This window comes from Ictidomys tridecemlineatus, chromosome 5 (assembly GCF_052094955.1).
Source record: "Ictidomys tridecemlineatus isolate mIctTri1 chromosome 5, mIctTri1.hap1, whole genome shotgun sequence".
Classification (NCBI taxonomy): domain Eukaryota; kingdom Metazoa; phylum Chordata; class Mammalia; order Rodentia; family Sciuridae; genus Ictidomys; species Ictidomys tridecemlineatus.
Window position 1 is genome coordinate 15792930 of NC_135481.1, and position 17947 is coordinate 15810876.

Genomic DNA, 17947 nt, shown 5'->3' on the forward strand with positions numbered 1-17947 from the left:
ATTGTCTCACGTGTGAGCTTTCCACCTCACATCCAAGCCATAACACATGGTATTTTTTTTCTTAGAACTTTCTCCTCTCTGCCACCCTCATGGTTTTTCCAAGTGTGCCATTGCTTTCCCTATAACCTCCTAAAAAAAAGGGGGGGAAAGATAAAAAGAACTGAGTATGGTGGTACATACCTGTAATCCCAGCGGCTTGAGAGGCTGAGGCAGGAGGATTTTGAGTTCAAAGCCAGCCTCAGCAATTTAGCGAGGCTGTAAGTAACCAAGCAAGACCTTGTCTCTAAATAAAATATTTTTAAAAAGGGCTGGGGATGTGGCTCAGTGGTTAAGCGCCCCTCAGTTCAACCCCCATATCCAAAAAAAAAAAAAAAAAAAAGATTAAAAGAGCAAATTCCTAGGAAGGACCAGCAGCACTGGGTGCTTTTAACTAAGTCTGCGGGCAGGGGAGACTTTTTATCCCTCGCAAGTTAATGCAAACTGTTAGGGAGATAAATAAATGACAGAGCTGCCGATGGACTGTTGGGCTCAAAGGAGGGACATTTGTCTCACTTTAGAAGAAGGACCTGGAGGGCTCAGCCCCATCGACTCGTTCATTGTGCTGTTATCTGCCAGAGAGGTGGTGACACCAGAGCAATTAAGACAAACTTTGGTCTATAAGTTCGTGGCTGCAATCTCGTGGCTTCAAAACAAGACAAATGATACCGCCAAGGGAGGAAGCAAAGTCTTTTTCAGACTCTGTCCAAAGTCACAGCGAATATTTGTAGTTGTTCAGCAGAAAATTTGTCATTATGAGGCCTGGGCTCTGCTGGCTTCCCCTGAACCACATTCTAGTCCCTTTCTGTGGATTGTGCCAGCCCAGACTGTCTCTGGGACCAGCTGGCCTCGCCCATAGGGACCTCGCCCACCATGGCCCCACCCGCCCTACCTGCTCTGGCAGATCAGGGACATGGCATCTGCCAAAGGTGGAAGGGAATCGGGAAAAGCCAGCAAATGCATTGCAACCATCCCTGTCTTGGAGGGTCACTGACCTCACCCTATGTTCCATATTAGCAGTCGGTGCCCACCGAGGCCAGGCTTTGGGCCTACGTCCTAAGCCGTTCACTGCCTCTACTTGACTGGATTGCCCCCAGAGACCCTTCCCTTCCTCCCGGCTCTCATCCCATCTCCATGCCTACTGCCTTTGCCACGGATCCCCCGGCTGAAGCCGGCCTTGGCCTCCCTCCTCCACGCCTCCCACCTGCGCTGGCTCCATGAAGTGAAAACACCTGATCCCCTCATGTGTCAGCTGGGACGTGGTCCAGGTTCAGTCTTGGAAGAATGGAGTCAGGACTGTGCCTGGGCCACCAGTGCTGGCCCCTCATCCTCTCCTTTCCCACTGCTCGATGCCCTGCTGCTGGCCCTCCTGGATGCTGCCCCCCTCCCCCATCCTGACACTCATGGGCCCTCTGTTCTCCCTCCCCACCTTTCTCTGATACCTCTGTGACTGAGAACACAGGCTCCCGTTCTAATGGGGACCAGATTAAAGGACAAAGTTCCAAGGGGAGGTTCATGCAGCAGTGACTGAAAAGGGAGGACATCTTTGAGGTGGCATCTCTGCGCTCTGGGCTCTCCCATCCCATGTGGAGGCAGCTGTCCATGCTCTTCTGGCCCATGTGATGGGAGGCACTGGGGGAGCCCCCTGCTCCGCACCATCCTGAGGCTTCCTTTGAGGCTGTATGTGGGCCGCCCGAGTGGGCTGAGATCTGGAAGCACAGGTCTCCATCAAGATCCAGGTCTATTCGCCCCAGCGCAAGGCCCCATGTCCTTGCCTCAGGCAGGGCATCCTTGGCTTCCCTCTGCCAGGCTCTATTGTCCAGCCAGACCACCTCCCCCTGGGCTGGGCCTTGGGCTGGGGCTCCGGGTCACACTGCTTTGGACCACAGGGCCTCTGCCTGCCATGTGGGAGTGATGAGTCATTTCCTCTCTGTCCTCACTGCCTTCTGGGAGGATCTCCAAAGCCTGGGGACATCACATTTTCCAGATACGAAAACCAAAGACCACGGGAAGGGACGATGGGTCAAGCGCTGGGGAGGCGCTCACAAGCCTGGCCCAGGTGCACTAGATCTTGGTTCCCCATCCTTCCCCAGGAGCTTCCCTGAGGCCTGAGCTATTGATGGATGGGCACACCGAGGGCTGGACCGAGATGAGAAGGGCAGTGACAGTCCTGGGGAGGAGGGGCTTAGGTCGGAGGGCCCATCCCTCCCAGGCCTCAGAGCACCTTCCCTGAGTCTGGGCTAGGTCCTGGGGATGAGAAGAGTCAGACTCTTCCCTGCCTTGAATGCCTCACTCTGTACCCCGGGGGTGGGGAGTGTGGGGTGGGGGGTGGAGGGGATAAAGAAGCTGCTCAGAGGGTCCCCGAAAGAGGAGAGGAGTTAGTCAAAAGGACAGGGTGAGGGTGGGAATCCAGGTGGACTGGAGAGCTCATTCCTTTTTTTTTTTTTGGTCCTAGGGATTGAACCCAGCTGTGCTTTACCACTGAGCCACACCCCCAGCCCTTTAAAAAATATTTTATTGATAACAGGGTCTCTCTGAGTTGCTTAGGGCTTTGCTAAGTTGCTGAGGCTGGCTTTGAATTTGGGATCTCCTGCCTCGGCCTCCTGAGTCACTGGGACTCCACCCGGTGGGATTCCACCCAGGTGTGTGCCACTGTGCCTGGCTCTGGGGAGCTCATTCCTGGGTGGAGAGCTTCTTCCTGCCTGCTGTGTTCCAAGCTCTCACCCTTCTGTGGCCTCTGGGGTGAGGGCAGCTCAGCCTGGGGCTGCAAAGAGGGACCACAGGAATGCTTAAGCTAAACAGGCTTAAGAGGGCCTTGCTTCCAGTCTGAGGGGTTATACAGAGACTCCCTCAGCACCCAGCTGCCCATCTTCCTGACTTCAAGCCAGGGAACTCTCAATCTGGGCCCATGAGGGAGTGGGTTCCAGGGGCCCTCGTACCATGAAGACATGAACAAAGCTGTGTGTGCATGCATGTGGGTGCACATAGTTCTGGGCTGGGGATATGCACAGGGGTCTGTGGCCCCACAGATGAGAAACCTGCTCTGGAACATGAGGGCTGCGGGGAGCTCCAGGACTCAAGAGATCAACCCCTGCACTGATGGATGAGGAAACCGAGGCTCTCAGGAGACATGTTTGGTCTGAGGCCACCACGACAGCTGGTCTCTGGTCCAGGGCTTCGAGGCTCCATCAGGAGCAGCATTCTTGGTGCCATGGAGGGCACACTGAACCCGCATCTCTGGGGAGCAAGTCAAAGGGCATATCCCTGTGCCCTATTCCCAAAGGTACCGATATACTGTCTTTGCACACCAGAATTTAGGGAGGTTTGTACTAGAGAACAGGCACTATGTGTACACATGTGAGCTCAAGTGTGCAGTACTTTTGGAGCTGATTCTGGAAACCCGGTTAAGAGTGGGGCCCTGAGGGCCAAACAGTGCTTTGCTACTTACTTACTGGGTGACCTTGGGCAAGTCATTGCACCTCCATGGTTCAGTTTCTCCAGCCAGAAAAGGGGCAGAATAATACACCAATTACCTCATGGGATTGTGGTGGGTATGAAATGAGCCCTAAGCAGTGCCTGCCTTGGGATACTGCTCATTCTTCCTAACTTCCCTGATTTGGGAACTGAGGATGACAGGCTGGCTGGGTGCATCTTCTCAAAGTAAGGATGAGCTTTACGTCTGTATCACATTCTGGGTTGGTCAGTTCTGTCTGAGGAGCCATTGGGCTTCCTTCCTCTCAGAGCGCCTCTTTGAAGGAAAGCCCACCCATCTGCTTTCACATTCCTTCCGGCCTGAGCACTGGCCCTGGGAGCAGTCTTCAAGGCTGGGCCTTATCAGACTTTGGACTTCCCCAGGCCCAGGGAAAGGGCAGGTGCTCAGTGAGATGACCCGTCAGCCTGAGGCCGGGCAGCTGCAGGCTGGTACCTTGAAGCATGATGAGCTGGACGCTGGCCTGGGAAACTTAGTGAAGGGCCACTGGACTGGACATGGGCCGGGAAGGACGGCTCCACCAGTCAGTCATGGTACACTGGGGTTATGGAGAGGAAGACAGACCAGACCCTCAGCCCCTGTGGTGCTTCTGTTCTAATGGAGGGCGGGGAAGGTAGGGATAGAAGATAACTGAGTCAAACAAGTGGTTTTGGACACTGTTCCAAATGAAATGGAGGGCAGTGCAGACAAGGGACACGGAGTCTGGGGCAGGGGAGGGAGGGCTGTGATTTCAATAGTGTGATGAGATGGGTCCCACTGAGGTGCCACTGGAGCTGAGATCTGCAGAGTGAAGACAGCTAGGTGGGGGCAAGAGGGGTCCAAGCACCAAGAACAAATGTCTCACTAGTTGTCTCTCTAACTGTTACTAACTGCCAGTAACAGGAAACTCCAAACAAAATAATTTAGTCTGAGCTCATTTTTCAGTCCATTGCAGTTGTTCCTCGGGACTCGCAGGATCCCCCATGTGGTGATTCAGGGATTCAGGTTCCTTCCGTGGTGTCTTAGCAGCTCAGCTCTGCCCACCCCCCACTGTAGTCATGTTTCCCTTTAGCAGGGGGATGGAGGCAGGGGCAGGATCTAGGCTTCTTGGCCATCATGGCCTGTTAAGTGTTGGGAGACGTCTTCCCGGGCTCGGGGAGTAGCTTCCCAGCCCCAGCTCTACACTGTGGAGAGTGGCTGGAGGTCTCTGCCACAGCCCAGACTTGGGAGCATGCCTGGAAGTTCAAGGAGCAGCAAGGAGGTCAGCTGGCTGCAGTGAAGAGAGAAGGGGGACAGGGCAGATGGTATAGTGTCACACAAGCCATCACTGGGTCTTTGGCCTGTTCTCTGAGTAACTGGGAGATCCTGGAAGTTCTGAGCAGGGGAGGGACGGGATCTGCCTTATGTGGACATGGTCCCTCTAGCTGCTGTGTGGGGAATAGCGGCTGGGGTGTTGGGGGTGCTGGGCGGGGCAGTGGGGGGTGGTGGCAGACAGGAGCCTGATAGGCGGTGGTTGCGATGGTCAAGTGAAAGGCTGTGGTGACCTGGACTAGGGTGGGAAGTGGTGGAACCAATATCCTTTGAAAGCCAGGACAGTAGGACTTCCTGGAAGAATGGATGTTGGGTAAGAAAAACCAATCTGGGGCTGGCGAAGCGGCTTAGTGGGAGAGTGCTTGCTTAGTATGAAGGAGACCTGGGTTTAATCCCCAGCACTGCAAACAGCAAGAAAACAAAAAGAAGGCAAGGCTGAGACCCACACTCTGGTGTGGGCACTGGGGGACTGGTGCAGATGTCTTTTATGGGCGGGGGAAGCAGTGGTTAGTTGGATATGGTTACGTGGGGGCCAAGAGTTTGCTTTTGGATGTGTTGAGATGCTACTTAGGCTTCCAAGTGCACACTGGCTCTCAGAGTCTCAGTTCCTTGCCTGGCAGGTGGTAAGGGGGCTACCTGACAGGATGGCTGAGAGGGGTTCTGTGGGTGTGGATTCAGGACTGAGCGCAGCTGGTAGAGGGAGCTGGTGGTGTGTGGGGGGTGGAGGGAGGAAGAAGGGCCTCTCAGAATGTTTCCCTTTAGCTGGAGGATGGAGGCAGGAGCGGGATCTGCACCTTACACCTTGGCCATCTTCTTTTCCATTAAGAAGACCTGGTCATGTGGCCCATTAAATGCCTGGGCCTTTTTCTTTGTCTCTTGCTTCCTCTAGGTCACCCAGGGTCAGATCATTGTGCTGGAGCTGGTGTCACTGCCAGGACTGCAGCCCCCAAGGGTGTAGAGCCCACAGTGGCCCAAGGTCTAGGCCCTGGCCAGGGCTCACTACTCCTCACCCTTGGTCCTAGCACCTCCACACTCTGGTTTCTGTCAAATGGGCTGAGCTGTGGCTTCATCACCCAGCCATGGGAAGCACTTGGGGAACTTGTAGGTGCCTGGATCACACAAGTCACACAAGTCCCTGACCAAGTGGAGAGCCCCTACGTGCCCCCAATCTTTGGTGAGAACAGACTCAATGAACAACACACCCTCGTGGCGGGGGGAGGCACCCCAAAGCGTAATACTTTTATTCCCATCAGTGCTGCTGACAGGGCCTGACCCTTTACGAAGAAAATGTTAGGAAAACAGAAGGGGGGTGGGGACCACGGGGCCTCCACCCTCACTGTCCCACCCCGTCCCCACCCTCTGGTAAGGGGTGAGGCACTGCGCAGGTGCAGGTGCTGGTCCCCTTGAGGCTCCTGGGGCTGGCCACCTGCTGGCAGCATGGAAGGTGAGGGCGGGGAGGCCGGGCCAGCAGAGCTCTTCTGGCACAGGTGGCAAACGGAGAGAGGGCTGCTGGTGGGCTGTCCCCTTGTGACTGGTCCTGGACTTTCGGTGCCCAGTTCAGGCCTCATGGGGGCCCCTGCTGGTTCCGCCTCTCCTCCAGAGCCCTGCACACCCACATGGACACCACTGTGGCATTTCCATCATTGAACTGCACGATGAACGGGTGGCCCTGCAGGGAAGAGGAGCAGGAGTGAGCTCAGCCCCCAGACTTCCACACACCTGCCAAGGCCTGTGCTCAGCCTGGAGCTGATGTCTTTTTCTCAGAGAGGTAAAGAAGGTAGCTTTCAGTCCCTTTCTCACCCTAGATAGCAGGCTCAGGCTGGGACAGTGACCTGCCCTAGTCCCCAGGGTGGACGTCTGGAGCATTTACTGTCACGCCTCTGCTACCTTCTCTTGAAAACTCCTCAGGGTGGGGCCTGCCTAACTCCACACTGTCTGGTCCTTATTCAGATGGGCGTCACTCCCACAGCCACCCAGCCAAGGCCTGGCCCTCGTGTGGCCAGCTTTCCGGTCCAGCTGCTGCCCAGAGACCAAAGAATCATCCTTTCAGGGGCTTTGTCAATCCCTTTTAGTTTTCCGCTTTGTCTACAGCTCCCCTATAAATAAACCGCAGTCTGCAGCTGGAGGGAAGATGAAACCCCAGGGGAAGGGAGAAGGGAGAGGAGGTGTGGGACGTACACATCCTTCTGGCTGGGGCAGAGGGCTGGCCTTCAGAGGGGCCAGCTCTGTCTCCACACGGCCTGTCTGGTTCTAACCTACTTAGCCCACAGGCAGGCCAGGTTATATTTAGCCAGCCCCCTCCCTGCTGTTCTGAAGCACTAAGATCTACACTCACAATCTCCGGGCCTCCTGGGAGTTCCCAGGGAAGGCCAGAAGAAAGCATGGAGGGCCACAGGACTGACCTGGCCAGAAGTCAAAGGTGGAGGGAAAACTAAAAAGCATTCTCTTCTATCCTCCCCAAGTGGCTTTTTTGGCTCAGGAATTTACACCTGGCGGTTCCCCAGGCTGGAGCTGGGAACTTGCTAGAAACAGCGTACTTCGGAGCAACAAGCTCATCACACTCTCTTCATAATGGCCAGCAGGGCTGCAGGCCCACAGTGCTCTGACCCCAGCACTGGCAGGAACTGCGGAGGACTAGGTTGGAGTAGGAAGGGGGCTACTATGGCCCATGCAGACCTCAGGTCAGACCTGAGATGTCCCTGGGTTCAGGAAGAAAGAGCCCAGGCGTCCTCGGTCTGGGCTGCTGCTGTCCGTTCATGGGGTTTGCCCAGTCCAGGTAAGAACTGCTCCCAGGTGCAGCTGCGTGGGTCTAGCTTGGAGGCACTCTCAGAGGTGCCAGGAGGATGGGACCTCAGCTTAGAGGGTGCCCCGGCTCCCAGCCTGGTGTGGGACCCGCCAAGGCCATGGTGGAACTAGGCCTGGAGCCCAGCGGGGCAGGCCTGTGACTGCGTATGGCATTCTCTGGGGCTGTGGGGGTGGGGCTGACGGCCAGGTTGGGTGGGTGTGGGTGGGTGGCGCAGGTGAGGCCGGAGGCAGTCTATCTGGGTTCCCGAAGGTTCTCCCTCTGTATATGCCCACTCTCCACCTGCTTCCTCTAATCGTGGCTTAGATGGAGCAAATCCTTCCTGAAGTCTAAGTGCGCACACTTTCTTTTCAGGAGAGGTGACCTTGTGCCCTTCTGAAGAACAAAGGGAGAAGCTGTGCTCAGAAGCCATGGCCCCTCCCCCCAAGCCTGGGGTAACAGTGTCACTTTCCCAGAATGCCGGGTGACTTTGGGGCCATATGCTCCATCTCTGTTATCATCTGTTCGGGAACAAGCAGAGCGGAACTGCAGGAGGGGACTGGAGGCATTCCTTCACGTTACAGGAAGGGCCCGTGGCGGCTCTGTGGGGAGATGCTGTGTCCAGTGCCCAGGTGGTGGGTGAAGGGGAGAGGGCTGCTGGGCTGCTGGCCTCCCGGCTCGGCCTCTGTTGTCACTGCTGCCTCATGGTGATGAGGCACACCAGAGCCTTGATGGTTTGCACACCCTGCAAGGAAGTGACCTGGACAACTTGTCTATCCCCAGCCACTAGAACTGGTTTAGGTGGGTGCCCAAGAGGAAGATATGAGAGGGAGAATCAGAGTGGGAGGTGCAGGGGGGCAGACAGAAAGCTCGCAAGCAGCACTCTCTGTGGCTGGGCAGCTGCCAGGCTGGAGCTGCTCCGTGTCTTGCTGGCCTCGCTGCCAGGCAGTGGACACCACGCAGTGGACACCACACTCACTTCCTGCCTCCTTGCAGGGCACCACAACAGTTAAACCAGGGAGGGCTGAAGTATTCTCTCCACAGACTTTGCCACAGAAGTTGGGGGCCAGAATGAAGGCAAAGGAAGGGACTGCAAGAGGGAGGATGCGTCCGACATGGGACAGGACAGGACAGGAGGAGCCAACGGCAGCCCGAGATGGCCAGTGTCACTGCTGCAGACCCCCACCAGAGGGGCCAAGTGCACGAGGAGGGTGCTGGTGAAAGTGAGGCACATCATGAACAGGGGCTGTGAGTCTCCATTCTGCTCCCTCCTTTGCCTGGGTGCTGTCTGGCCTGCCTCAGAGCTGGATACTCACCTCTCTGCTGAAGTTCCCTCCATCCCAGGTTTTTTTTTTTCTTTTTCTTTTTTTTTTTTGGTACTGGGGATTGAACCCAGGGGCTTTTCTACCAACTTACATCTCCTTTTTATTTTTTGAGACAAGGTTTGGCTAGGTTACCCAGGCTGGCCTTGAACTTGGGATCCTCCTGCCTTGGCCTCTAGAGTCACTGGGATTATAGGAGTGCACCATCACGCCTGCCTGAAGTTCCTAATTCTTGCCCACCTATTCTATCATTATGAGATGCCTTCCCAAAGGAAAGCTAGACACTCCTGAGGCCCTGTCTAGAAGCCAGAGGTGGAAGGGCTAGTGTGGCCTGCTAGGTAGGACAGGGGCTTGGAGCCTGCTGCAGGGCTAAGTCTGGACTCAGTCCAGTGGTCTGGTGCTCATGTAAGTGGCACCTCACTGTTTGTTTTGGGCTTTGAGTTTCTTCCTAGATAGGACTTTTTTTGGGGTCCCCACATTTTCTTCTCATTATATAACTTTCCTAAAGATCATCATACATTTGAATCAATTCATAACTCATGACTGCAAGGCCTGATGCATGCCTAGCACATAGTAGGCTCTCAAATAGTGCCTGTGGCATTTCTTGTACATCTGGTATGTCTGTATCTCCCCAGGCACTTGCTGTGCAGAGGTCAAGACCTCCCAGATGCACACGGCCAACGTGAACCTTCCCAGCAACCCTACCTTACAGACAAAGAAAACCAAGGCTCCAGGAAACATGAGGATGGGGGACAAGGTCACAGAGCCAGAAGGTGGCAGGGTCAGGGCTTAAATCCAGGACACTTTCCCAACACGGAAGACACTACAGTGCCCCCTGACCACTGCTCTCCTCCAAGGTTGGGCACAGTGAGTTTTATATTTCTACTTTTTAAGAGTAGCTTGTACATTGTAGGCACTCAACAACTAATTTTTAACTAAAATTGGGAGGGGAAAAAAGCATCCTTGCATCCTCCCTGATCAGTTTCGTAGGTGTCAAGGATTTCTAGTCAGTTATTTGGTACTCAGCAACTCGATTAAGTATTAATATCATCCCCATTTTACAGACAAGGAAGCTAAGGCACAGAAAGATCCACGAACTTGTCTAAGGCCACAGAGCTTGTCCTTGGCATTGCATCTCCAAAGCCCAATCCTTGCTGGAATTTATGGTACAAGAGATCACCTCCCCAGTTTATTTAAAGCATGGGATGAGCTACTGTCACTTGACCTTCACTTTCCTCATATGTAAAATGAAGACAGTAGCAGTACCTACTGCATAGGTTTGTTGGAAAGATCAATGTAATAAAATAAAATATACAAAGTTCATAACACCCTGAGCAAGTATTCAGGAAGTAGTAAATGTAAGTGAATAGTGGAAGGTGGGTGTGCAGATAGACAGCACAGGTTGTCTGTCATTTAGTATCAGCGACTAGTAGGTTTCTTTAAAGTTGATATAAAAAGGATAATGTATTAAAGGAGATAGTTATCCAATAATGCTCTCCTAAATGGTTAGTGCAATTTGCTTCTCTAACCTTGCTGTTACTCAACATTAAGTAACAGGTCTCTCATACAAAGATAGCTCTTGAGCAAGGTGTGGTGGTGCATACCTGTAATCCTAGCCACTTGGGAGGCTGAGGCAGGAGGATTGAAAGTTGGAGGCCACCCTGGGCAATCATACAGTGAGACACTGTCTCAAAATAAAAAGGGCTGGGGGTGTATGTAGCTCAGTAGTAGAGCACTTGTGTGAGGCCCTGTGTTCATTCCTTAAACACACATACACACACACAGACACATGCACACACACATATACACACAGATAGCTCAAAGATTTCAGTTTCCTATTTAGAAGAGTAAAACCTCAGTCATTCACCTTGATTCATCTCCCATCTTGATTCCTCTGCATGTGAGAGGATGCCCTAGACCTTGGCCCAGGTATCTCCCAGTCCAGATCTAAATAAATAACGAGTCCAACAATCTGCTCAAGGGGACAGCAGGGCAGCCCTGTAATTAGGTGGGGGCCTGCAAAAGGTGCCTGCATGGGCCCTCATTCTCCTTCTCTCTTGTGACTTGGGAGCCTTGCTTAAGACTCTATGTACTACTCCAGCCCTCCCCTCTCAGCAAGAATGGAGGACTGTTAGGATTGGATGGGACCTCAGAGACCTGAGGAGTCATAGGGTGTGAGGTATGTGGCGTTTCTATAGATGTTTCATTCAAATTCCATTATTTTAAATTACATTAAAAATGATTAAAGTAATATATACACTCAGTTATGTTCATTTCAAAGTGTTGCATTGAATAATGATGATTTGTCATCTTGCATTGTGATGTTATTATTATTATTTGCAGGTTTTGGAGCAAAGTCTGTCAACTTGTTAAATCTGTTTATATTATTTGATTCTTACATGTAGTTTGGTAAGAGTGCTGTTGTGGTACTGGTCATTTGAGAAAACTCAGAGCTGGGATGTCCACTCAGATTGTGTGTGTATACATTTTTGTGTGAGTATCCCACCAGAGCCCAGGGACATGGAGCTCCTTCCTGAGTGTGTGCCCTGTGGCCAGCCCTGTGACATACAGTGAGGTCAGGTGGGTCAGGGTTGCTCTGAGGTTCTGATGGTATCTGCTTTGAAAGCTCTGAATACCTATGGATAAGCAATCATAGGAGAGCTGGTCGTCACGGTCAGTGACTAAACTTTGAAATAAAAGTATTCTGCTGTTCCATTTTAAATCATCCACATTGGTTCAGTGAATGCCTGAGACAGCAGCTGGGTGTGTCAAGATTTCAACATGGTGCCACTGAGACTATCTACTGAGATAGATATAAGACAGCAACTGTCCCCGGTGACCCCAGCTCTCTGAGGTTTGTGGTCCTCAAGAGAAGCTTCCTGGATGATTTTAAAAAAGAAGTGTCTACAATGGATACTAACATATTCACGCTAAAACCTTACTACTTCTTGTCTATATTGAGTCCTGCCTTCATTTCACATAACAAAAAGTTTAAAAACTACTAATATAATCCTTATTTACACAGGAGAAAACTCCAGATTACAGAAGATAAATAATTTATAGAAGGGCGCACAGATGGCCAACGCCTGCTCAACGGCTGACGAGTGGCAGGGCAGTGGCAGCTCTTAGAACAGTGATGATGTGAGATGATACATCACAACCATCCCCGGGGGCTCCCACGGGGCTCCCCAACCCCGCTCCCTGGGTGTGCCCAGGTCAGTCCACAGGGCAGCAGGGAAGGCTGTGGCTGGACTGAGGCTGCTGGGGGCCCTGATGGGCAAAGCAACAGGGAGAGGCTGAGGAGTGTGGGTTCCACCTGGGGCTCTGGACTGAGTCGCGTTGCCTTTTCCCATCACCCTGCTGGTTGTGAGGTGTGTAAGGTCACAGCTACTCACCTATGAGAAGGAATACCCAAGCGGGTCCTCCATTCCCTGGCCTCACCATGCAATGTGAAGGGACTCCTGGGTCCTTTCCCAGGGAGGGGGTTGTGACACCAAGGGGGGGACTGAGCTACTGGGCCACGGCATCTCCTGCTCTCAGGGGAGACCTCTGGCTGTTCACTCTGATCGGAGCTCAGTGGGCAAGCTTTTAGCAAGGCCACTGGTACCACACCAGTAAGCACATCCTTCAGTCCAGATCTTCACAGAAGCAAAGCTGATACTCACTCTCTCGCTGTCGTTTCTAGGTCTTCTCCCCAGCTGGTTTTGAAGCCTGGGAAGCTGTGGTCTGCCTGCTGCCCTTGTTTGGAAGAGCTCTCCCTGCCCCCCCGCCCCCGGGTGCTGGGAAGACCAACTGAGACTATCTGACAGGCAGCTGGGCCTCCAGACACCCCATGCAGGCTCACAGGGAGAGGCCCCAGGAGCTGGGGTGCAGCAGCCAAGGGCATGAGTGTGCATGACCTGGGTACCCAGCAGGCCCGTCCTGAGAACATGTGTTTCAGCTTCCAATTTCTATGTTTTTCCCAATGTCTGGGGCAGGGGTAGGAGAGCGACTTCTAGACTTCATTTTCTTTTAAGACCTCAGGAATGATTTGTGGCTGTGACATGCCATTTCAATCAACCTTCCTGAGTTTATTCTTCACAATGGCTACAGAAATAGATGTTTCCCTCCAAACATTCAATTATTAGTAGCAAACTGCTTACCTCTAGCTCTCCTAGATGGCACACGGCCATCTGAGGGGGTCAAGGAGCTCCCCACCTTTCCTCTGAGTAGATCTATGTGTTCTTAATAATTGGTCAGAAAATGGCCTTGCAGAACAAGAGGCTTGCAGAGGTCTCTGTGAGTTGTTCTAGGGCATGTGCTTCCAGGGCAGACATGGACTAGTACTGTGTGGTGTGGAAATGGGCACAGATTGACTTCAGTAGGCCAAGATGAGGGGTGTATTTGGGGTGCTGACCTTCGGCAGAGTGTCTGAGGAAGTTTAACCATATGAGTGGGCAGGGTGTGGTGATGTAAGCCTGTAATCCCAGTGGCTCGGGAGGTTGAGGCAGTAGAATCACAGGTTCGAAGCCAACCTTAGCAACTTAGTGAGGCTATAAGCAACCTATTGAGACCCTGTCTCAAAATTAAAAAAAAAAAAGGGGGGGGGTTTTAGAGATGTGGCTCAGTGGTTAGGCACCCTTGAATTCAATTCCTGGTGCATATATATATTCCCATCTAAGGGGGCTGTGGTGGTTGCCCTGGCAGAGGCAGGGGTACAGCAAAAACATGCTGCATCCTCTCTGCCACTTCAGTCTTGGGCTGGGCAGATGCACAGAGGCCTCAGGACAAGGGCCCCAGAGGGAGAGTGGGAGTCCTGTCCCAGATGATGTTGAGGACTCATGCTTGAGGAGGGTCTGTAGCAGGTCCAAGCTGTGAATTGGAGGTCAGTTAGGATGTCTGGATATTCAAGGTTTGTTTCTTGGGGTGAGAGCTATGTGGTGGTGAAGGTTTAAAGACACTATCCTCAGAACATACACTCTTCCTTATCCTCTATTTTTCTTATCTCTTGGCTGTAATGTTTGAGCACTGAGATCTCGGTTCTGCATACGGGTACTTGTGCACGTGTTAGTTAGCTTCCTGTTACTATAACACAGGCCAGAGATAATCACCTTAGGAAGAAAACTATTTATTTTGGCTCATGGTTTCAGTGAGTGATGGATCCAACCTGTTGCTCTGGGCCTATGGCAAATAGCACATTATGCTAGAATCTGTGACAGCAAAACCAGTCTCCTGGGGCTGGGATGTGAAAAAGAGAAGAGGATGACACATTCAAGGGCACACTACAAAGACCTAAAACCTCCCACTAGACCCCTCTCATAAACATTTCTCTACTCCCCAATAGTGCCAAGCCAGTGATGAAGTCTTTTGGGGGACATTCCAGGTCCAAAGATAGCAGCGTGTGAGAATAGAGAAGGGGGAAAGAGTAGCAGAAGCAGCAACACAACTTCCGGCACATGGTGGGAGCTCAGGAAGTTTGTTGAACCAAATAGAACTGAATGATTCTGCAGTGAGTGAATGAAGAAAGAAGCTGACAGATTAGACTACCCCAAGGCCCTCCATCTACAAACACCTGTCCACGTTAGATAACTAGAACGTGAAAAAATAAAGCATGGCTTATTCAGAAGAAAGAACAAAAGTCCCCAAGTCCTAAAAATAAAGAGGGAGCTGAAAATCACAATTATAAGTGTGTGAGTAGAGTCTTGTGACTCTACGGGATTGGTTTCAGGAATGTTGGACCCGGAAACATTTAGACCTAAGTAGATGCAGGAGGAGAGGTCCACCTGGAAATCTGACACTGAGTCCCTGAATGAAGCAGGACTACAGAAGGAAGGATCTGGAAAAGTCTGCCCATCAGCAAGGGGAAGATAAGGTAGCTCTGATGGGAAGTGGCCCAAGAGAGGCAAAAATGAAGCCGAGCCTTCCACGGTTTGGAGGGTTCAATATACCAGCTCTGTGGTCTGAGAATCCCTGGCTAATACATGAAAATAACCCTGATCCTGATCTAGTGATATTCTAGGGTGCCTCAAGAAGAACCCTAGAAAAGGGAAAACCATTCAATATTTCTGAAATCTAAGAATTTCCAGAATAATAGGCCCATTTAAAATGAGCTTAATAAAAATTCCAAAACATATAAAGAAACGATTCCCCACGGATAAGAGTTGGCAGACACAACACAGAGGAATATCAGTGCTCTCAGAACAGAGACTATGGAAAAATAACCAGAAAGAAAATGTTAATAAAAAAAGTACATTTGAGGGCTGGGGTTGTGGCTCAGTGGTACAGAGCTCGCCTGGCGCATGCTCAGCCCTGGGTTCGATCCTCAACACCACATAAAAAAATAAATAAAAAAATAGAGGTATTGACAACTACAACTAAAAAATATATGTGTGTGTGTGTGTGTGTATACACACACACACACATATATATTTAAACATTTATTTTTTAGAAGTAATTGGACACAATACCTTTATCTTAAGAAATAAATAAAAGAAAATTACCCAAAAAGACAGTACAGAGAGAATTTCTTTCTTTTTTTAAATTCCAAACAGAAAGTTCCAGAGGATACAAATTCAAAAGTCCCACTGATTTTGACTCTGGGTGCAGTGGTGCATTCCTATAATTTCGGCTATTCAGAAGCTGAGGCAGGAGGATCATAAGTTCAAGGCCTGCCTGCGCAACTTAGCAAGATCTTACCTCAAAATAAAAAAGGGCTGTGGCGGGGGGTGGGGGAGGTGGGGAGGTCTGTAGCTCAGTGGTAGAGCACTAAATTCCTGGGTTCCATCCCTAATACCAAAAAAGAATTCCCAATAATTTTCAAGTAAAATAAAATGACAGACTCCATACTTAGAAAAATCAATGCAATTATAGGATATCTAGGACCAGAGGTGGCAATCTGGCAGTCAGCAGATTCTTCCTAGTAGGAGCAGAAGCCAGAGGACAGTACGGCATTTCCAAGGTTCTAGGGAAAATTGTCAGTTTAGGCTTCTAAACACAATGAAACTGACAATCAAAAGAGTGAGAGCAGCCACGTGCAGTGGTACATGCCTGTAATTCCAGATCCTTGGGAGGCTGAGACAGGAGGATCACAAATTCAAGTCCAGACTCAGCAACCTAGAAGAATCTATCTCAAAATAAAATTTAAAAGGGATGTGGTAGCCTATCAAGTGCAAAGTCCTAGATTTAATCTCCATCACTGACATTAAAAAAAAAAAGAAGAAAAAAGAAAAAGAGTGAGGGGGAAAGTGAAAACAATCCTAAAACAAAACTGAGCCAGTTTTACCATACATAGGACCTGACTGACAGAACTCTTAACATCTTCAGAAAGGAAAAGAAGCCTCAGAAGGGAGGAAGGACTCAATGGCGATGAAGAACAAAGAATTGGTCAGCATATGGTTAAATGTAAATAAACACCGGAGTATAGAAAGCCACCATGACAGTATTCTGAAGATCTAAAACCAGACTGTGGTGACATGGAAGAAGAGGGGGTGATCAGAGAACTAGAGCCCTCAAGTTCAGCATGTGGCAGAGACTGCCAGCTGCCTCTCACTCTTTAGTCCTCCTTCCTCCTTTGTGGTAAGAACCCTGAGTTTCACAGGGAACACTGTCACCCTGCAAAGCAGAGGCATTTCTAGTCTCCCCTGGGGCTAGTTCTGGCCAATACCATGAGAGTAGATGTGCTGTGGACCAGTTTCTAGAAATTCTTTTATTTTTGTAGTGGGAATTGAAACCGGAGGTGCTTCCCCACTGAGCCACATCCCAAGCCCTTTTTTATTTTGAGACGGGGTCTTGAAAAATTGCTTTGGGGCTCAAACTTGGGATCCTCCTGCCTCTGCTTCCCAGATTGCTTGGATTATAGGTGTGCACCTCTGTGACTGGTTAACTCCTAGAAATTCTGTCTGTAAGAGAAGAGGCAGGCAAAATTTTCCACTTCCCTTCCTCTTTACTACTGGCTGGAGCACAGGAGAGAAGAGCTGCTACAGCTGCCAGAGTATCTGCTTCCTGCCTTTGTTAATCAGGGGAACTGCCCCCATCTCATTTAAGTAGCTATTTTTTATTCATGATGTTAAAGCCAACTCTACCTAAAATAAAAGTAAGAGATTGATTCAAACACTAATTATTTTTTGGAAGGAGGGTATATTTAGTGATTACTTTAAGCTTTGCTAAATCAACAATTTAAGGCTGGGCATGGTGGTGCATGCCTGTAATCCCAGCAGCTCAAGAGGCTAAGCCAGGAGGATCTCAAGTTCAAAGTCAGCCTTAACAACTTAAGTAAGGCCCTAAGTAAATCAGTAAAACTCTGTCTCAAAATACAAAAAAGGGATGGGGGTATGGCTCAGTGGTTAAAAACCCCTGCGTTCAATCCATGGTACCAAAAAAAAAAAAAAAATTAGGGATAATCAATTAGAATTTAGAAATAGAATTTCTAAACCAATGGGAAGATAAAGGGGGAAGGGAATATCTTTATTGTAATCAAGTGGAGAAATAATAAGAAAATAATAAAAAAAAGTAGAGAGAAAGTACAAAATAGGTACATGCAAAATGGGATAGGAGAAAAATAATTTAGAATATATCAATAAACAATACAAATGATTAAACTAATCAGTTAAAACTGACTAAGATAAAATTAAAAAATCAACAAAATGCAAAAGTTCATTTGAAACAAGAGAACACAGAAGTAAAGAGATATTAAAATGCATAGCAACAAATGCCAACTAGGAGAATATGGCAAAGCTATATTAATATCAGACAAAAGAAAAATTTAAAACAAATATACTAAAGAAAGTTATTACATAAAGATAAAAAATACTTTACAATGAAGATACAATGTTTTGATGCAGCACCTGACATCACAGCCTTAAAGCATGTAAAGCAAAGAAGGAAAAAAATGCAAGGAGAAATGGACAAAGCCACACCAAGAGTTTGAAGGAGCTGAACACACCTCTCTCAGAAATTGATACATAAAGCAGGCAGGAAATCATAGAGCTACAGAGTATTAGAGCAACACAATTAACAAGGTTTATCTGAGGGATGTTCATAGGACAGTGC

General features: G+C 50.0%; 1 protein-coding gene across 6 annotated transcripts in view; it reads right to left on the bottom strand.

Annotated features, from left to right (window-relative positions):
- Positions 1 to 6023: 6023 nt before the first annotated feature.
- The window catches only part of Map2k5 (mitogen-activated protein kinase kinase 5), a 236736-nt gene continuing 224812 nt past the window's right edge, over positions 6024 to 17947 (bottom strand). For all 6 annotated transcript variants that reach the window (XM_078049410.1, XM_040276276.2, XM_005316728.5 and 3 more), the window contains one exon: positions 6024 to 6485. Coding sequence is in view for 4 of the 6 variants with exons in the window: in XM_005316728.5 (XP_005316785.1) it covers positions 6381 to 6485 (105 nt within the window). In the remaining 2 variants the exon portion in view is untranslated. The remainder of the gene's footprint in view (positions 6486 to 17947) is intronic.